Source organism: Anomaloglossus baeobatrachus, chromosome 4 (genome assembly GCF_048569485.1).
Source record: "Anomaloglossus baeobatrachus isolate aAnoBae1 chromosome 4, aAnoBae1.hap1, whole genome shotgun sequence".
NCBI classification, from domain to species: domain Eukaryota; kingdom Metazoa; phylum Chordata; class Amphibia; order Anura; family Aromobatidae; genus Anomaloglossus; species Anomaloglossus baeobatrachus.
In genome coordinates this window covers 636,696,433-636,718,149 of record NC_134356.1, presented here as the reverse complement: position 1 = coordinate 636,718,149, position 21,717 = coordinate 636,696,433, and the positions used below count along the sequence as shown (strand labels likewise).

The 21,717-nt window shown below is 49.6% G+C and overlaps 1 protein-coding gene across 1 annotated transcript in view; it reads right to left on the bottom strand.

The window, feature by feature from the left end:
* BIN3 (bridging integrator 3) overlaps positions 1-20,385 on the bottom strand; it is a 105,189-nt gene extending 84,804 nt beyond the window's left edge. Inside the window, exon 1 of the mRNA XM_075346427.1 lies at positions 20,289-20,385. Coding sequence (XP_075202542.1) covers positions 20,289-20,296 — 8 coding nt within the window. The 5' untranslated portion in view covers positions 20,297-20,385. The remainder of the gene's footprint in view (positions 1-20,288) is intronic.
* Positions 20,386-21,717: the final 1,332 nt, after the last annotated feature.

Sequence of the window (21,717 nt, the reverse complement as noted above, 5' to 3'; positions counted from 1 at the left end):
AGCAGCGGATAATTAAAAAGAAAAAATAATTATGATTAAAAAAAAAAAAAAACAACACACTAGATATACACATGGCAACCAGCTCCCCGTCAGCCAATGGGATGTCAGCGGTGGCTGGACGGCGTTTCGGAGGCTGGCTATGCTTCGGTATATTTAGAAGGCCTGACTCACAGCTTGTTTACAGTACAGATCTCCAGATGGACTCGTGGAAAGCACAATCCACTGCAGGGAAATACACAGATATATTACTGCTTTTTAAACATCTCGAGATGAAGGCTGCGTTAACCCTTCCTAAGTCATGCATTGTAATAGAGCAGAGGCTGCCTGGACGGCAGAGGTCCGGAGTGCTAAACGCCTGCACAGACCCGGCGCAGCAGACTGGCAGCCTGTGCAGGAGCATGTATGGCGGATAGTGTGACACTAGTATCAGTCCCGGGCATCCTACACCAGCCAAAGGCTCCACTACACAGGGATGAACAATTACCACCCCATTAATAAACATCTCTCCAAATCCAGGAGCTCTGATAGATGCCTGAAGAGCCATGACAGGAATGGATGAGTCTTCTCCATGGAAATTCTTGGCAAGGTGGAGGGCTGCAATCTGTTCCCCGAGCGGAGAAGGCTCTAGCAGCTTGTGGAGACTTTATAATGTATGGATCATGGCGACATCTCGCAGCAAGGAAGGCAGGAGCTTAGGAAATTTCCATTCATGTGGTGATGCCAAAGACCATGGTCTGAAGTAGAGGATCTGCTCGGCCCAGGGCCTTCCGGCGCCCAGACACGGCGCCCAGGGCCTCCCGCGCCCAGGGCCTCCCGCGCCCAGACACGGCGCCCAGGGCCTCCCGCGCCCAGACACGGCGCCCAGGGCCTCCCGCAACAGACACGGCGCCCAGGGCCTCCCGCAACAGACACGGCGCCCAGGGCCTCCCGCAACAGACACGGCGCCCAGGGCCTCCCGCAACAGACACGGCGCCCAGGGCCTCCCGCAACAGACACGGCGCCCAGGGCCTCCCGCAACAGACACGGCGCCCAGGGCCTCCCGCAACAGACACGGCGCCCAGGGCCTCCCGCAACAGACACGGCGCCCAGGGCCTCCCGCAACCGACACGGCGCCCAGGGCCTCCCGCAACCGACACGGCGCCCAGGGCCTCCCGCAACCGACACGGCGCCCAGGGCCTCCCGCAAACCGACACGGCGCCCAGGGCCTTTTCTGTAAACGGATCTTGAGGACCAATACCCCAATCTGCCCAGGTGCTCATACACAAAAGATGAACACTGGCAGAACCAGAGCTAGGTACACCCTACTCCACCAACATGTTATCAGCCAAATCCACCAAGTTCACATGCATCTAGACCACCACATAACGGGGAAGATTTAGTAAAGCAGGCGTTTTCCAGACTGGCATAAATAAATCGTTGGAGTACACCTCTTAAATTTGGGAAATTTATTAACATTCTGGAAAAACAAAAGCCACAATCTCCAAAGAGTCAGTGCAGATCTGTGCTAAAAACCTATCACATTTCCTGGCATAAAGATTAATAAATCTGTGTAAAAGTTGTTGTCCACGCCATGTCAGGACCCCACACCCTCATTTGCTGAGCATGGTGCCAAAGAACACAAGATTTGCACAATGAACTGATTTTGCAAAAAAAATGTGACTTTTTGGAGGCCATGAACTTGTGAAACACTTAATAAATGTGGGCCAATGTGTATAAGGGGGGCGGGGGGGTCACCAGACGTTACCGCTAATGAAGATGGAGGAAAAAAAAAAAAAGAAAAAAAAAGGATTGGGCATGTTGGTTTTTAGCATGTTCGATCCTTTGATCACAAGGAACATAAGGCACCACCAGAGATGCTTGGCAGCAACAATTTTCCTCTCCTCATTAAGAACACATAAGCTCACCCACGTAGGGTGTATCTAAGGCTATGTTCACATTCCCGTTGTTTAGGATCAGTCACAATCCGCCGCTCTGATAAACAAACGCAATCTATTTGGCGGATTCCGTTGTTTCCCATAGACTTGTATGAGCGGCAGATTGTGACTGATGACCCTGTGTTGCATCCGCCGTGCGGCGCATCAGTCGTTTACTGTCGGGAGGGAGGGACGCAGCATGCAACTTTTTTTGTTGCGGCAAAAAAAAAACGCACCCCGCAGGATTCCATTTGGAATCCGTCAGGAGGCATAATGTAAGTCTATGGTGCGGGATTCCGTTATCCTGTGTAACGCGACGGATTCCAGTGCAGGAATCCATCACGTTTTATTGAGCATGCCCCCCACGAAGATTTTAAACTGAAATGATCTCCCGGTGGCCGGCTTTTCAGGGCGATCAGCTGATCTCCCGGCGGCCGGCTTTTCAGAGCGATCAGCTGATCTCCCGGCGGCCGGCTTTTCAGAGCAATCAGCTGATCTCCCGGCGGCCGGCTTTTCAGAGCAATCAGCTGATCTCCCGGCGGCCGGCTTTTCAGAGCGATCAGCTGATCTCCCGGCGGCCGGCTTTTCAGAGCAATCAGCTGATCTCCCGGCGGCCGGCTTTTCAGAGCAATCAGCTGATCTCCCGGCGGCCGGCTTTTCAGAGCAATCAGCTGATCTCCCGGCGGCCGGCTTTTCAGAGCAATCAGCTGATCTCCCGGCGGCCGGCTATTCAGAGCGATCAGCTGATCTCCCAGCGGCCGGCTTTTCAGAGCGATCAGCTGATCTCCCGGCGGCCGGCTATTCAGAGCGATCAGCTGATCTCCCAGCGACCGGCTTTTCAGAGCGACCAGCTGATCTCCCGGCGGCCGGCTTTTCAGAGCGATCAGCTGATCTCCCGGCGGACGGCTTTTCAGAGCAATCAGCTGATCTCCCGGCGGCCGGCTTTTCAGAGCGACCAGCTGATCTCCCGGCGGCCGGCTTTTCAGAGCGATCAGCTGATCGTTCTCTCTCTCTTCATACCAAAGGCATCCGATTTCTCATGATAATCAATTCCATTTCTTATTGCCCGTTGAACAACGATCAGTCATAAGTGTCAAGCAACGCAGGCGACTGATGCAAAACAACGGAAATGTGAACATAGCCTAAAGGGTAAGGGCTCCTTCAGAGTGACCAACTGCTATCCACAAATATGATGAGGAAAGAAGGAACGAGCAGCTTAGATTTCAAGGTGGTGGCTCAATTAGGAAGAGACGCCCCATATACAGGGGCACAGTATGGGGTTCAGAATCCAATGGGCGCTGTTTTATGGATCCGTACCATAAAGATCCAGAGTACAGTTGTCAGCACTGGGCCTTCATTTAATCACTTGCCTTAGCGATCATCTGATCAACAAAGAGCAGCTCTGGTTAATTAAGGGTGGTAACCCCAGAAGGGAGGGAACCACAAGTAATATAGCCATATGCCCCAAAACATATAGTGGAAAACTTCATAAGAAAACGCCTTAAAAAAACAGCCAGGTCACTTTTTTACCCTCGAAATCGCCACTGTACAATTAAAGACGACTTAAAAACACTCTCCCACATCTTGCCCATACGCTTTAGCCTTGTACTCCCCTAGGAGGCGCTGCACTCAGGAGTGGGACATTTTATTATTAGTCCGTCCACCTAATGTCAAAGTGATCACGTGGCACATCATGCACATGACCTCTGCAGCCAACTGCTGACTGTAGTAGGTCACGTGTTGTACATGCCAGCATCGATGCCTATGATTGCCTGCAGTGGTCACATAATTGCTGAAGAAATAAACAGAAACCACCTGGGGAGGAAAAAAAAAAAGCAGCAGGGGATTGATAAAGTATGTTGGGGAGTTTCCTCGCATTTGCTCACCTTTTCCATAAATCCCAGAAAACCTCTTTAAGGGTATGTGCGCACGCTGCAGATTAGGTGTAGATATTTTCTGCACCAAAAAAACGCTCCTTGTGGCAGAAAAACACCAAACTATGCATGCATTTTTTGGTGCTTTTTTTTTTCGTCAAACCAATGGCTGGAAGGGCTACAAAACGCAGAACCCACCCCCTCCCCCCCCAAAAAAAACAAAAAAAAAACGCACCACCAATTGACATGCTGCTTCTTTATTCTACACCCAAAACTGCAAACAACGTGCGCACAGCCTTTCAGAATTCTCCTTGACTTTGCTGGGATAAGGAAAGACATGCAGTTTGGGGCAACATAAAGTAGCAAAAAAGCATGAAAAAAAAAAACAAAAAAAAAACATGTTTGTTTATTTTTTGACACTTTTTATTGATTTTCCTAGTTACCTTAGTGGATTTGGAGCTGATATAGTCTGATCGCTTCAGCTGCACAGCACAAATGCTTTGTTCCTATGAAAGCAGCATTCACAGGAAGTTTGTCATGACAGTGATGGGAATGGCACACTCCCCGGCGGAGCACGTTACACCCCGCTGTCAGAGATTGACAGTGGGATTTAACTAGTTAACAGTCTAATAGAGCCTTGTGTCAACAGGACTTTACTCCTTGCTTTTTTAACCAATAAAAACCAAGGAAAATGCATCCCACCAAAGCCTACGAGAATCGGGACGTGCTGTGCCGCACAGTGCTTCTTTTTTCCTTGCTTTTTTTGTTGCTGAAAAAAGAAACGGCATATCAATTGTGTCTGCTTTTTTCACTTCAATACAGAAGAAGAAGTATGGAAAAAAAACCATGGAAAAAAGGAAAGTGTGGGGAAAAAAAAAAATGAAAAAAGTGGAAAAAAAAGGGTGAACGCATGGCATGAAAAAAAAAAAAAATGAAAAGAACCATAAAAAAAAAAAAAAAAATGAGGAAGCCAGCACGATTTCTAAACTGTACTATTAATAAATGGAGATTTTTGGCAAAACATTGCAATATTTTGAGCTACCCGCCACTCCACGGAAATCTCAAGGGCAGTCCTACACTAATATTCTATTTTATCTGAAGGGTGCCATGCGGCTGATTTTGGCAAATGGTGACTGTTCACACTCAGCCACCAGCCCTGTGCACAGGCTATTTAATATAAGCAGCATTTGCCTGGGCCTGTCCCGCCCACAGCTGTGATTCAGTCACAGGTACGGGAATGAAAAGCATCAGGCAAGTGCTGCTTTAAATAGTCCTGCTTTTAAATGTGTGAGGCCGCATGGCACCCTTCAGATAAAATAGAATATTAGTGTAGGACTGCCCCTTGAGATTGCCGTGGAGTGGCGGGGTAGCTCAAAATATTGCAATGTTTTTGCCAAAATCTCCATTTATTAATAGTACAGTTTAGAAATCGTGCTGGCTCCCTCATTTTGATGAAATGAAGCACACAAAAAAAAAAAAAAAAAAAAGCACTGTGGTCACATAGTCTAAGGGTATGTGCCCGCACTACAGTTTTGTTTCTCCAGCAGAAAAACGCACCTCCAGCTGAAAAAAACGCATTAAAAAAAAAAAAAAACTATGCTTTTTGCCTTGTTTTCAGTGTGTTCTTGCCTGCATTTTTTTTTTTTGTCAATGGAAAAATGCAGAAAAGAAGTGACATGCTACTTTTTTTTGCAACCGAAACTACAGGAAAAACAGGAGTGTGCGCACAGCCTTTCGGATTTCTCATAGCCTTTGCTGGGGAAGGTCATACATGCATTTTAGGGCAACAAACTGCACCTAAAACTGCAACAAAAAAAAAAAAAAAGGAAGCAGCGTGCACACAATGCCTTAAGGCCTTTTCCCACCGTCACAATCCGTCGCTTTGAGAAAAAATAATCCTGCAAAATAATTTGCAGTATTCCGTTTTTTTTCCCATAGACTTGTATTAATGACGGATTGCGACTGATGGCCTTGCGTTGCATCTGCCGCGCGACTGATTAGTCGTGGAATAATTGACCGTCGGGCCGAAGCAACGCACACATTGTAACGGGTTTTTTTGAGCATCGAAGCAACGCACTGCGCCGGATTCCGTCGTAATCTGTCAAGAGGTATAATGGCTGTCTATGGTGCAGGATTCCGCGGTAATCCGTCGCACAACGGATCCAGTGCTGGATTCGTCATTTTCTACTGAGCATGCCAGTATGTACACAATCACATTGCAAAGCTCCAAAGCTGGTATGACTGACCCGTTTTTTTTTTTGTTTTTTTTTTTACAGGGATCAGTCGCATCAGTCACAAAATGGATTGTGACTGTTGCTACTTCCAATAGGTGGCGCTAGAGAATAATTCCCAGAGGGGCATTGCAGCTATAAGTCCCCCTACCACTGACAGCCAGACTGGTTTGTCAGGTCACCATAAAGGAGAATAGTCTTCCCCCATGGTCCACCACATAGCTTCTCATAGGCCAGATCAGATACCTACACTTTGCACTGATGAGGGGCAATCACCCCGAAACACCGTGTCTGCAAATTGGGATTCTGATCTGGTATATATCCTAGGTCATATGAAAAGGCTTGTTAAAAGGCCAATTTTGACTCTTAGGATTGCTACTTCCAATAGGTGGTGCAAGAGTTTGTCTCCTTCCCTGGAGAGACAATTTGGAAAAAAACTGATGAGGGAAAGTAGCCTAAAATGTTTTAAAAAGTGTCATGCACATGTTGCGTTATTTTTTTTCCTTGCAGATTTGAGGTTTCACATCTGCAGCTTGCCCAGTGTAATGAAGGAGAAAAAAAAAAAAAGACATCAAAATACAAGCAAAAAAAGGTAAATAAAAGAAACCCCGTGGGGGGTTTCAAGCATTTTTGCTGCAAAAAGACACATTTTTTGATGCAGAAATGTCTGCGGCAAATACTTAATGTGTGTAGCAAATGCTAAATGCGTGAACACACCCTAAGCTAAGGCCTCCTTCACCTGTCCGTGTTCCATGCTTTTTTTCTTGGATACCACACGCACCCATTATTACCTATGGAGATCTTCACATGTCCATGTTTTCCCAAGGACCGTGTGTCTGTGTAAGGCTAGGTTCACATTTCCGTTGTTTTGCATCAGTCACATGCGTTGCACAACGGACGACAAAGAACAGAATTCATTGTCGGACTCCGTTGTGTGCGGATCGCGGGGTGGGTGGAGCCGAGCGGGGCCATGGGGGGGGGGGGGGGGAGAGAGAAAGAAAGAAAGAAAGAAAGCAAGCGAGAAAGAAAGAAAGAAAGAAAGAAAGAAAGAAAGAAAGAAAGAAAGAAAGAAAGAAAGAAAGAAAGAAAGAAAGAAAGAAAAGAAAGAAAGAAAGAAAGAAAGAGAACATGCGGAGTGCGGGACGGGGCGGAGCCGTGGGGGGGGGGGAGAGAAAGAAAGAAAGAAAGAAAGAAAGAAAGAGAGCATGCGGAGTGCGGGAGGGGGCGGAGCCGTGGGGGGGGGGGGAAGAGAAAGAAAGAAAGAAAGAAAGAAAGAAAGAAAGAAAGAAAGAAAGAAAGAAAGAAAGAAAGAGAGCATGCGGAGTGCGGGAGGGGGCGGAGCCGTGGGGGGGGGGAAGAGAAAGAAAGAAAGAAAGAAAGAAAGAAAGAAAGAAGAAGAGAGCATGCGGAGTGCGGGAGGGGGCGGAGCCGTGGGGGGGGGGGAAGAGAAAGAAAGAAAGAAAGAGAAAGAAAGAAAGAAAGAAAGAAAGAAAGAAAGAAAGAAAGAGAGCATGCGGAGTGCGGGAGGGGGCGGAGCCGAGCGGGGAAGTGTCGGCCTCCCTGCACACGTATCCAGGGTAAATATCGGGTAACTAAAAGCACAGCACTTTTTGCTTGGTTACCCGATATTTACCTTGGTTACCAGCATACACCGCTTAGCGCTGGCTCCCTCCACACGTAGCCAGTGTAAATATCGGGTAACTAGGCAAAGCGCATTGCTTGGTAACCCCATGTATATCCTGGTTACGTGTGCCGGGAGCCAGAGAGAGCATGCGCAGCGAAATCCTACAGATTGTGCTGCTCAAAAAACGTTACAGGCTGCGTTCCTTCCGCCCCGCGGTCAGTCGTTCCACGACTGATCAGTCGGGCGGAGGGTGCAACGCAGCATCATCCGTCACAATCCGCCGCTCATACAAGTCTATGGGAACAACGGAATCTGCTAAACGGATTCCGTTGTTTACCAGAGCAGCGGATTGTGACTGATGCAATTTAATGGAAGTGTGAACCTAGCCTTTACCACACAGAGACATGTCCTTTTTTTTTTTCCTGGCAGCACGGATGACAAGAGTCAATGCAAGGCTACGGATCCGTGAAAAATATGTACAGCATAAGGATGGCGATTGTGTGCAGTCTCTGTGCTGTACATGTTTATCATTGAAGGTATAGAAGCTTCATAATTTAATTCTTTCATCATCCATACCGGAAAAAAAACGGATGCCACCGGTACTGTTTTTTTTCCACGTATGTGTTTTATACGCACATGTGAAGGGGGCCTGAGGGTAACAAGAACCTAGCAGAACCGGACCTGGAACCACCAAACCACTGCTAGTTTCTTCAGTGTGCTTGTACTGTCACGTACCCCTGAGGATAAGGAGCCAGCCCTCATTCCTTCCAAGGTGACGCTGTCAGAAATGGGGACATGATGCGGATGATCCGGTGCTGGTGAATGTAGAACAAGGTGAGTCAGGGCCCGGAGAGGAGCGAGGGAGGAGGGACCTGCACATGGATGCTGTTTGCAGAGCATACTTGGCTACACAACATATTTTTCTCTAGGAGCTGGAGAGTAGCCAAAAATACCCAAGAATGGGCTGTGCAGAGCGTTCTGCGCTGTCAAAGCTGTGTATCTCTTGTGCTGCCAAGAAACGCACATCTCCAGGCATGTAACAATGCCCTGCTCTGTTAAAGAACCAGTTCTTAAAGAGAATATCCTAGAAAAACCCACCTTTTTTTATTATTTAACTTTTAGGACCCCCAACATTGAGAAACATGAAGCGGTCTGGGTCCCTATTCTTCATTGGGGGGCAGGATGAGCCTACGCGGTCCTTCTCCATAGACTGGAAGGAATAGCGGATTTTTGTGCCAAAACTATCCCTACAGTCACAATGTCCCGAAGTATACAAAAAAAGTGTCCTTTTGGTGGAAAAGTTTTAGAAGTGTTGATTAATACATGAAACATCCAGCAATTTTGCTTTTACTCCTCTACCAATGGGCCCCTATGGGTGATGCATCTAGTGATAATAAAGTGTGGCTTCTATCGGTGCAAGGATGCAAGACACGCAGGTGATTCTTCTAGTTTATTTTCTACACGTTTCAAGGTTTTTCCAACCTCTTCAAGGAAAAACTATATTGAAGGATGAAGAGGACACATGATTTTAATGGTCTATATTTTACGCGTTTCAAGGTTTTTACAACTTCATCAAGGAATAACTATATTGAAGGCTGAAGGGGACACGGATGATTTTTGAGGTTTATGTTCTACGCGTTTCAAGGTTTTTGCAACCTCTTCATCTCAAGGAAAAAACTATATTGAAGGATGAAGGGGACACATGATTCATGCGGTTTATTTTCTATGTGTTTCAAGGTTTTTCCAACCTTTTTATCAAGGAAAAATTATATTAAAAGGATGTAGGAGATACAGACGATTCTTGCGGATCCCATTTTGGTTTTTCCTGATGAAGAGGTTGAAAAGCCTTGAAACGCATCAAAAATAAACCGCAAGAATCATCTACGTCTCCTGCATCCTTTCACCGGCCAATTTCAGAGGTACAGAGAGAAGTCGCACTTTATTTCCACGTTCTCCTGTCTCATCCCTCACGTCTTTTGCAGCAGCTGACAAACCTTTCAAGTAGTTGTGTACTACACGAATCTGGGAAGCACATACCCCTCATCTATACCCTATTATAGTACAGTATTACCCGATCGCGCTCTTTTTGCTCCTGAGCTTTTTCTTGAATACGCCTCTAAGTGGCATTAATGGAAGATATACACGGACAAAAAAAAAAAACCAAACTAAGACATAAGCTATGTATATCTGATCAGACAAGCTTAAGCATGAAGTGATCAGGGTCTTAGCAGAAATGTCACAAAAAGCTCAGACTCCCTCATAAATAATTAGGAAATGTTCATACGATGGAAATGATATTTTGGTTCTCGCTGACATAGCCCGATTCATCATTTGCCATTTATTTAAGTCCCTTTTGTTCGCCTTGTTGTAGTTGATGTTTTTTTCAACAAACTATTGAATACAGCATATGAGGTTTCATTATTTTGTTACAGAATAGAAAAATGCTCTTCCTTTAACTTTTTTGGAGACTTTTCAGCACTAAGAGTGTCACTATTTTGGCAAGGGTGATAACAGTCCTGTGGTGTCCGGCTATAGAAGGTCACCACGTTTGGTTGCACAAACTGCTGGATGCCCTTCTATTATTTCTGCTTGGTTTTCATCCCTTTTCTTTAGGAATCTGCAGAGTTCCTCAGCCTTTGAACTGCTTTTCATCAGCACTTCCTTTCCTTTGCTGTCTTTATATACTCTCATTTCCCCTTATTCTTTGCTGGTGATGGCTTTTATAACCTTAACAAGTCTTCAGTGCAAGCAGTCGGCTTGCATACGTCTGGAGAAACCTTGTGGTTGTTGCAGTTCCTCTCTCTGAGTCATCTGGAGATAAGTTGTCTATTCACTTTCCCCCTATTTCTTTTCCCTTTCTCTTAGTCAACCCCACTAAGCTCTAAAGAGGAGCTCATTCCATCCATTCCCTACCTAGGGCCTACTTCAGGGTCAACCTAAGGCGAGGTATCTGCCTCAGCGCATAGGTGCAAAACCTATCTAAGCAAGTTAGGGCCCAATGATAGGATTGGTTGGGTCACCATCTCCCCCTTCCCTAGACACAGGTTTTCCCTTCTCTTTCGCTTGGTACTTCACCGTACCTAGCGTGACAAAGTTGCTGCTTCGAAAAGTCGCAAAAATTGAGAACTCACCTAGGGACCTTACTCCAGGCAAGGACCGGAGCAGAATGTAACAAATAATGAAACATTTGGTAAAAGTCACATTTCAGGAACCTCTCTAAGGGTACTTTCACACTTGCGTTTATTTCCTTCCGTTACAATCCGCCCTTTTGGGAAACAGCGGAATCCGTTAATGGATTCCACTGTTTCCCATAGACTTGTATGGGTGACGGATTGTACCAAAAGGACCTGCGTTGCTTCCGCTGGGCGACGCTCCGTTGCTTCCGCCCAGCGGGAGGAACGCAGCATGTAACGTTATTTTGAGCAGCGGAATCCTCTGGATTCCACTGCGCATGCTCTTTTTTTTTTAAATCAAACTTTATTTTGGCTCGCGGTGGCCGAACGTTCAGCTGAGCGACCGGCCACCGGCATGCCCGGCCGCCGGCAAGTCACAGCGCTCAGCTGAGCACCCGCCCGCCGGCATGCCCGGGCGCCGGCAAGTGACAGCGCTCAGCTGATCACCCGGCGGCCGGCTGCAGGGAGCGATCAGCTGATCACCCGGCGGCCGGCTGCAGGGAGCGATCAGCTGATCACCCGGCGGCCGGCTGCAGGGAGCGATCAGCTGATCACCCGGCGGCCGGCTGCAGGGAGCGATCAGCTGATCACCCGGCGGCCGGCTGCAGGGAGCGATCAGCTGATTACCCGGCGGCCGGCTACTGGGAGCGATCAGCTGATCGTTTACAATAGTCTGCCACTGGTAAAACTGTAAAAAAAAAAAAAAAATCAAAACGAATTGCGTTGTTTTGCAGCATCCGTTGCATCCGTTGTGCCACTATATGCAACACATCCGTTGCATCCGTTACACAACGCAATGCAACGGATACCGTTCAACGCAAGTGTGAAAGTACCCTAACACGTCTGAGTAAGGAAAATTGCCGACGGGGGCAAGAGGGCAACAAAGACTTAAAGGAAGACAACCTAAAAAAGTGCCACAAAACACAGAATAAGGCCGAAATACTAAAAAGAGGAGCAAATTATTCTAGGAAAGTGGAGAAACCGCAATGATGAACCTGGGCCTATGGCTACAATTCCTGCTGTTTACCCACAAAACGGTGCAGCAATTACCAGTTAATTTGATAACGACACTATTTTGTATGAACATTCTTAATGACCGCCAGCGCCCCCAACAGATGAAAATGCTTCAGCTGTATGCTATAGCCCACACCTTGTTGTATCAGCCACAATTTGTCTCCGCACCATTTGCAGATATTTTACCCCGTAAATGCCATTGCCAATAGTGACCACAGCACCTGTATGGTTAACAGATGGAGGGGTTCTCTCTCTATCTCCATCGATAACCCGTGATTGTGTGGTCTCGATGGCTGCCATGGATACCGAACGCTAAGGAGTATAGTCTCGAGGTCTTACAGTTTTGGTGGCCTTGTTGGAGGTTATGAAAGTTTTAGTAGAAAAACAAGTTTCATTTTTCATTACATATATTCCACTTTGTGTTAATTCCTGTGAGCCACTAAAAACTTAAAGGGAACAAATCACCAGGATTTTCCTATATAACATAAAGCCAGGTCTATGCTGGCACTATCACGCTGAGTCTATACATATCTGTAGTGAGCAGCTCGGATGTAAAGGTTTTGAAACCCAAAAAAGTAAAGTTTATAAAATCGGCGACTTCTTGAGTGACAGCAGCTGAGGATCAGATAATGCCGGGGGGGGGGGGGTAAGTATTTATAGTTACACCCCCCTCGTTAAAATTAGCATAAGTATTTGGCAAACGATTCACCTTTCCCGTTATATACGAAAATCCTGGTGATTAGTTCCCGATAGCAGTTTTGAATATTTTTAGTGGTGCAGTTTTTTTTGGGTTTTTTTTTTGTTTTTTTTTTAACAAACTATCATTTTTGTTGTTTTGTCTAATATCTAGGCTCCTCACAGTCACTCCAGGTAAATCTTCGTGAAATAATGGAAAAAGTTGCTGCTCAATTTCTAACATCTCAGCAATATAAAAACACGTTCGAAAAAGCTGCTGATGTAAAGTAGACAAATGGGAAATATTAACTTTAGTGTGGCGAGACTATCTGAAAAGGGCTCGTTTTTTTCATAAATAAGTGCAAAACATGTCAACCTAAATTTACTGCTGGCAGAAAATACAAATGTCTCACGCAAATTGAAAAAGAATGAAAAAAAAAACAAAACTTAGAATCACTGGGATTTGATGCAACATTCCAGTTATTACCACAAGGTGAAACATGTCAAACTAGGAAAAAAAAAAGAAGCTTGTCCACTAACGGGTTAAAACCGAATGTCGGCAAACGTCAACATTGTCGTCCACATCACAGCACTACTGTGTGGCCTTATCCTAATAGGATCGGGTTGGTAGAGATTTATACATTTCATCCTGAACCACAGAATTAGGTACAAGACCTAAGGCTGGCAATCAGTGTGTAGCAGATGGGAAGCTACATGGCTATGTCAACAACGACACATTAGAACAATTATACCAAAGCAGTTTTGTTCCTCGCCTTTGCCCATTTCCACTGCAGGCAAGGTCGAGGAACAAATACCCTTACTTACAAGATTTTGATGTATATACACTTCCATTGGTGGCCAAATACATTAGGCTAAATGAAAAAAATAATCTCCAAGGATGTAGGAATTATAGACAACGTCTCAGGCCGGCCATGCCGATTGGAGACGGGGCGGCGGGGCCAAGCAGATAAAGAGACGAGCCGGGCCGGCGGGGCCAAGCAGAGAAAGAGACGAGCCGGGCCGGCGGGGCCAAGCAGAGAAAGAGACGAGACGGGCCGGCGGGGCCAAGCAGAGAAAGAGACGAGACGGGCCGGCGGGGCCAAGCAGAGAAAGAGACGAGACGGGCCGGCGGGGCCAAGCAGAGAAAGAGACGAGACGGGCCGGGCCGGCGGGGCCAAGCAGAGAAAGACGAGCCGGGCCGGCGGGGCCAAGCAGAGAAAGAGACGAGACGAGCCGGGCCGGCGGGGCCAAGCAGAGAAAGAGACGAGCCGGGCCGGCGGGGCCAAGCAGAGAAAGAGACGAGCCGGGCCGGCGGGGCCAGCCAGAGAAAGAGACGAGCCGGGCCGGGCCAGCCAGAGAAAGAGACGAGACCGGCGGGGCCAACCAGAGAAAGAGACGAGCCGGGCCGGCGGGGCCAACCAGAGAAAGAGACGAGCCGGGCCGGGGGGGCCAGCCAGAGAAAGAGACGAGCCGGGCCGGCGGGGCCAAGCAGAGAAAGACGAGACGAGCCGGGCCGGCGGGGCCAAGCAGAGAAAGAGACGAGACGAGCCGGGCCAGCCAGAGAAAGAGACGAGTTGGGCCAGCCAGAGAAAGAGACGAGCCGGGCCGGCGGGGCCAACCAGAGAAAGAGACGAGCCGGGCCGGGGGGGCCAGCCAGAGAAAGAGACGAGCCGGGCCGGCGGGGCCAAGCAGAGAAAGACGAGACGAGCCGGGCCGGCGGGGCCAAGCAGAGAAAGAGACGAGACGAGCCGGGCCAGCCAGAGAAAGAGACGAGTTGGGCCAGCCAGAGAAAGAGACGAGACGGGCCGGCGGGGCCAGCCAGAGAAGGAGACGAGACGGGCCGGCGGGGCCAGCCAGAGAAAGAGACGAGACCGGCGGGGCCAGCCAGAGAAAGAGACGAGTTGGGCCAGCCAGAGAAAGAGACGAGACGGGCCGGCGGGGCCAGCCAGAGAAGGAGACGAGACGGGCCGGCGGGGCCAAGCAGAGAAAGAGACGAGATGGGCCGGCCAGGCCAACTGAGGAAGTGCAGGTCTGCAAACTAGAAATGTACAGAGGAATTACGAGTCTACTGCATGAGGGAAGGGTAATAAGCCTTAAAGAACTAACCTGGTGAAAAAAAAAATAAAAATGCACATTTAAATGTGCCCCCTGTTCTACCACTGCTGCTGCTCCAGTCTCAACTGGAGTGGAAGTGATGACATCATGACCGATGTGACCTGACCACTGCGGTCAGTGATTGGCTGCAGGGTCACGTGACTGGTGGTCTACACATCAGCAAAATGTCTTTTGAGGACAAACATGTCCAAGCCTGATCCATACAGCACCACCATGCAATATTTTAAGGTTGAATCCATGACGAGGGTGTATACTTTCTTCGCCGTACCCCAACAAAAATGAAAAATACTGTATGTTAATGCTACATGAAGAAGCCTGGAATGCTGGAAACTACATTATATTGGTCTTACACATAGCTGTTGCAGTGTTGTTATCGACAACGCGGAACTGCGTCGGTGAAACCGCTGGGAAATACTACTTGGCTTGTTACAGAGGAGTAAGACATCCATTAGCACACACTGTGAGTAAGGGCACACAGTCACATCTGCTTCACCAGCAAGAGAGCTAAAAGGAGCATTTCACTCACATCCTATGGATATGCAAAAACATCTATGGTGGGAGTAACCCTTTAAATGTTCAGCAATTGGGTTACATTGACCTGGCTTTCAGAGCAGTGCAGTAAGACGAGCATATAAATCGAACCTCAATGCCCGGAATGGCCATGGCTCTCTCAATCTGAGCGTGACCGCTTTCTATAATTCTATGTAGCTTGGGGGAGCAATGGCCAGTCTGAGCATTGAGGTCTGATTTATACACTGGTCTGAATGCTCCCGAGATAAGACAATGACATTAGTACAGACCATAGTCACAATCACAGGCATCATAATAGTGGGAACTGTCCATCTACAGAGCGAGACCTCATCATCCCCCCTACACTACCCTGACCATGGGGATTGGGAGAATTATCTGTGATACCACAAGAGCCATCTGATTTCATACACAGAACCATTTCTCTACCCTCTTATAAGTGGTATATTTACATAACTTGGAATTCCCTGGTTGACGTTTTACGTTTTTACAGTAGAAGGGGAAATGCATTGTACCCATATACAGTGTGGGTTAGCTGTGTGCAGTTCTGAGTGTCATTTCCATTCACTGAACTTATGACATGGTGTTTTAACATCATAAATTTTGCATTTGAAAGTACAGTATTATTTTATCTTTATGAGCATTTTGTTTAGTGATGAGCGGGCACTACCATGCTCAGGTGCTCAGTACTTGTAACTAGTGATGAACGGGCACTACCATGCTCAGGTGCTCGGTACTCGTAACTAGTGATGAGCGGGCACTACCATGCTCGGGTGCTCGGTACTCGTAACTAGTGATGAGCGGGCACTACCATGCTCGGGTGCTCGTAACTAGTGATGAGCGGGCACTACCATGCTCGGGTGCTCGGTACCCGTAACTAGTGATGAGCGATCACTACCATGCTCGGTACTCGTAACTAGTGATGAGTGGGCACTACCATGCTCTATACTCGTAACTAGTGATGAGTGACCACAACCATGCTCAGGTACTCTATACTCGTAACTAGTGATGAGTGACCACAACCATGCTCAGGTGCTCTATACTCGTAACTAGTGATGAGTGACCACTACCATGATCGGGTCTCGTAACTAGTGAGGAGTGAGCACTACCATGCTCAGGTGCTCTATACTCGTAACTAGTGATGAGTGACCACTACCATGCTCGAGTGCTCGGTACTCGTAACTAGTGATGAGTGAGCACTACCATGCTCGGAACTAGTGATGAGTGAGCACTACCATGCTCGGGTGCTCGGTATTCATAACTAGTGATGAGTGAGCACTACCATGCTTGGGTGCTCGGTACTCGTAACCAGCAGTTGTATGCTCGGACGGGTTAGAGTACTTTCACACTTGCGTTTATTTCCTTCCGTTACAATCCGCCCTTTTGGAAACCAGCGGAATCCGTTAACGGATTCCGCTGTTTTCCATAGACTTGTATGGGTGACGGATTGTACCAAAAGGACCTGCGTTGCTTCCGCTGGGCGACGCTGCTCCGTTGCTTCCGCCCAGCGGGAGGAACGCAGCATGTAACGTTGTTTTGAGCAGCGGAATCCTCTGGATTTCACTGCGCATGCTCTTTTTTTTTTTTAAATCAAACTTTATTTTGGCTCGCGGTGGCCGAACGTTCAGCTGAGCGCCCGGCCGTCGGCAAGCGACAGCGCTCAGCTGAACGACCAGCCGCCAGCATGCCCGGCCGCCGGCAAGTCACAGCGCTCAGCTGATCACCAGCGGTCGGCTGCAGGGAGCGCTCAGCTGATCACCCGGCGGCCGGCTACTGGGAGCGCTCAGCTGATCACCCGGCGGCCGGCTGCAGGGAGCGATCAGCTGATCACCCGGCGGCCGGCTGCTGGGAGCGATCAGCTGATCACCCGGCGGCCGGCTGCTGGGAGCGATCAGCTGATCACCCGGCGGCCGGCTGCTGGGAGCGATCAGCTGATCACCCGGCGGCCGGCTGCTGGGAGCGATCAGCTGATCACCCGGCGGCCGGCTGCTGGGAGCGATCAGCTGATCACCCGGCGGCCGGCTGCTGGGAGCGATCAGCTGATCACCCGGCGGCCGGCTGCTGGGAGCGATCAGCTGATCACCCGGCGGCCGGCTGCTGGGAGCGATCAGCTGATCACCCGGAGGCCGGCTGCTGGGAGCGATCAGCTGATCACCCGGCGGCCGGCTGCAGGGAGCGATCAGCTGATCACCCGGCGGCCGGCTGCAGGGAGCGATCAGCTGATCACCCGGCGGCCGGCTGCAGGGAGCGATCAGCTGATCACCCGGCGGCCGGCTGCAGGGAGCGATCAGCTGATCACCCGGCGGCCGGCTGCAGGGAGCGATCAGCTGATCACCCGGCGGCCGGCTGCAGGGAGCGATCAGCTGATCACCCGGCGGCCGGCTGCAGGGAGCGATCAGCTGATCACCCGGCGGCCGGCTGCAGGGAGCGATCAGCTGATCACCCGGCGGCCGGCTGCAGGGAGCGATCAGCTGATCACCCGGCGGCCGGCTGCAGGGAGCGATCAGCTGATCACCCGGCGGCCGGCTGCAGGGAGCGATCAGCTGATCACCCGGCGGCCGGCTGCAGGGAGCGATCAGCTGATCACCCGGCGGCCGGCTGCAGGGAGCGATCAGCTGATCACCCGGCGGCCGGCTGCAGGGAGCGATCAGCTGATCACCCGGCGGCCGGCTGCAGGGAGCGATCAGCTGATCACCCGGCGGCCGGCTGCAGGGAGCGATCAGCTGATCACCCGGCGGCCGGCTGCAGGGAGCGATCAGCTGATCACCCGGCGGCCGGCTGCAGGGAGCGATCAGCTGATCACCCGGCGGCCGGCTGCAGGGAGCGATCAGCTGATCACCCGGCGGCCGGCTGCAGGGAGCGATCAGCTGATCACCCGGCGGCCGGCTGCAGGGAGCGATCAGCTGATCACCCGGCGGCCGGCTGCAGGGAGCGATCAGCTGATCACCCGGCGGCCGGCTGCAGGGAGCGATCAGCTGATCACCCGGCGGTCGGCTGCAGGGAGCGCTCAGCTGATCACCCGGCGGCCGGCTACTGGGAGCGCTCAGCTGATCACCCGGCGGCCGGCTACTGGGAGCGCTCAGCTGATCACCCGGCGGCCGGCTACTGGGAGCGATCAGCTGATCACCCGGCGGCCGGCTGCAGGGAGCGATCAGCTGATCACCCGGCGGCCGGCTGCAGGGAGCGATCAGCTGATCACCCGGCGGCCGGCTGCAGGAAGCGATCAGCTGATCACCCGGTGGCCGGCTGCAGGGAGCGATCAGCTGATCGTTCACAATAGTCTGCCGCTGGTAAAACTGTAAAAGAAAAAATCAAAACGAATTGCGTTGTTTTGCAGCATCCGTTGTGCCACTATATGCAACACATCCGTTGCATCCGTTACACAACGCAATGCAACGGATACCGTTCAACGCAAGTGTGCAACTAGCCTTAGATTCGTGTACTAAGAAATAATGGGAGTTAATGGGGAACTAAAACATTTTTCCAGATCTTCTGGTTTCCCATCAACCTTCATTATATTCTGGTACTCGAGTCGAGCCCGTCCGACTGCTCAATGCAAGTACTGAGCACTCGAACATGGTAGTGCTCGCTCATCACTAGATAGGATGCTTTGCATTTACTGTGATTGTGGGTGTAACAGAAGCCTATTTCTTCAATCTAAAGGATACATATTAGCTTAGCGTGATTGTAGGAATTTCCTTTTATTTTCTGCATGTTACTGTAATGGAAAACAGCAATTCCTCCAACATAAAACAAGTCCTCATTTAGTTGTTAAAGGGGTGGTTCATCCATTTTCATTACTGGCCACATTGATAATGTTGAAGAAAAACCATTTCTCTCAAACACCTTGCGTTGCCAATAGAGCCTCTGAGTGGCGCTATTGCGGTATGCTTACCCCCTTCGCGTGACCTCTGATGTGCACTGATGTCACGTCAACTGACGCGGGCCACAGTCTTCCTGAGTGACTGGGCAGTGTTTTCACTGCTCATCACAGCCCACCATCTCCCTGCTCCCTCCTCCTTCACTGCAGAGCACGCAAGCCGGCGAAACGCTGGGCTGTGACGAAGGGGGAAACTCCGCCCACAGCCCAGTGCCTCAGGAGGACTGCAGCCGCCGCGGTGATGTCAGATCAACTTTCTGTTGACCTGACGTCACCAGACGTCACGGAACCCGGGGGGGGCGTCATGCAAAGGAGGTGAGTGGACAGCATTAGCGCCGCTCACAGGCACTATTGGCTACACAAGGTATTTGAGAGAAACCTTGTTTCTCAATATAATATTGATGTGGCCAGTAATGAAAAGGGGTGAACCACCTCTTTAAGGCTCTTGGAAGAAGAAAGAAAAAGTGAAAACTGTCCATAAGGGGTTAATAATGATATTTCCTTAGTACAGTCTATCAATATCAGATGAGTGGGGGGCTCACTCCCAGGGGCAGAGGCCGCTTCAAGCAATTCATTGGTGGAAATGTCCGAATCAGACCCCACCGATCTGACTATTGGACAGCTCTCCAGTATATTAAAGGGGATGTCAACTTTTGGGGACAAATATATATATTATTACTTACATTCATTTATTTGAGGCTAAAATGTCTTCTTGCAAACTTGGCTTCATTAAAAATATCACTGTTTGTTTTCTATCGCATCTGTTTGTAGTGTCTATTGCTGGCTGAAGAATAATGAGCTCACTGAGAATTATCAGCGAGCTCGCTGTTACTTTCTGACAGGGAGGTTGTTCTGAGCTACTCCCAGATGATTTATAACCACAGACCACATCAAAGTTGCCTCCACCAGGAAAACAAAGAGCCTGTAAAAGCCAAATGGTGAACATTGTCTAGTGCAAAAATGATTTTTAGCCCCAAATACATTGATCTAAATAAAAGTCACCAAAGATGGACAACCCCTTTAAGAACCAGAAATTCATTTTCTGACAATATACCAGCCCAGCTGACAACTACCATGATGCCTATCATTAGTCACACAGGGGGTGACCTCCAATATCTCCTCACTTATGGGAGAAAAAAACAACAATGTGATGTAGAACTACAAGTCCCAGCACCCCCTGCGCACTTGACAGTCAAACAAGCAGATAGCGTGAGACTGCACACGAGCACAGTAACAGGCTGTATGACATGTGAACCCTCACCAGCTCATCTTCCCCGGCACTTCAGGACGTTCCCGTCGTCTTCAACTCTTCTTGTTATTTTCCTTCTATAACTTCCGGGTTTGTGTCCGTCTCCAGGAAGTTGACATTCCTAGTAACGCCCAGGGGCGGATGTGACGTCAGCAAGGGGCGTGGTTTAGCAGAGTAAAGCCGTGCGAAGAGCGCTAGTAAGCGTTTCCATAGTAACGCTCTCAGGTCAGTAGTGCGCATGCGTCAGACTAAAGGCGGGAAATGTCAGTAGAAAGAAATTCGCAGATAGTTATGTCGTCGTGTTTCTGGTGTAAAGCACAGGTCAGCTGAGGTGAGGGAGTCTGGTCGCACCTGTGCAGTTGTGCAGCCCCACCTCAGGGGAAATGGCAGCATTTAAGCAACAATTAAGGCTACATGCGCACACTGCGTTTTTGGCTGCAGTTTTGTTAGAACTTTCTGACATTTGACTTCCCAGCAAAGTCTATGAGAAGTCAGATTTGTCATGCGCACATTGCAGTTTATTTGTCAGCGTTTTTTTGTCAAAAGTTTGTGACAAAAAAAAAATGCAGCATGTTCATTCTTCCTGCGTGTTAGCATTTGTCACCCATTGAAATCAATGAGGGCAACAAAAACACAAGGAAAAATGCATGTCATCAAATTGGTGCGTTTGGCATGCATTTTACCTGCGGTTTTGTCAACAAAAATGCAGCTCATCAACTTAGTTCCAGAATGACAAAATCAATGCTGCAGTGATTGACATGCCGGTGTCCATGTGTCGGTGCCCGTGTCAGTGTGTGGCTGTGCCCGTGTCAGTGTGGTGCCCGTGTCCGTGAGTGGCGGTGTCAGTGTGGTGTCCGTGAGTGGCGGTGCCCGTGTCAGTGCGGTGTCCGTGTCAGTGTGGTGCCCGTGTCCGTGAGTGGCGGTGTCAGTGCGGTGTCGGTGTCAGTGCGGTGTCCGTGTCAGTGCGGTGTCCGTGTCAGTGTGGTGTCCGTGATTGGCGGTGCCCGTGTCATTGTCTCTGTCTCTTTTGCGCTCCCTCTCTCTTTGTCCCCAAGCACTACATACGCACCGATCACCGGCTGTCACACTGCTCCTCCGCCTCTCATCTTCCCAACCCGCTCATACATATTGACTCCTCCCCCCCATCTGTGATTGGTTGCAGTCAGACGAGCCCCCATGCTGAGTGACAGCTGTCTGACTGCAACCAATCGCATCCGCCGGTGGGCGTGTCTAAATCGTACCGCACTGAAGAGAGTCGCTCTATCAGCGGTGGAGGACTCGAGCTGTGACAGCAAACACCTGAGAGACGGCCCCGCCGATCGCGTTGCTTACTTCAGTCACTCGGGTGGTTTCTGTGACTCCAGCTGTGGAGCCTGTCGCTGTGCATCAGGCACAGTGGCAGCAGAGAGCTGTGAAAGCGACCATGCCTCTGACGCTGCGT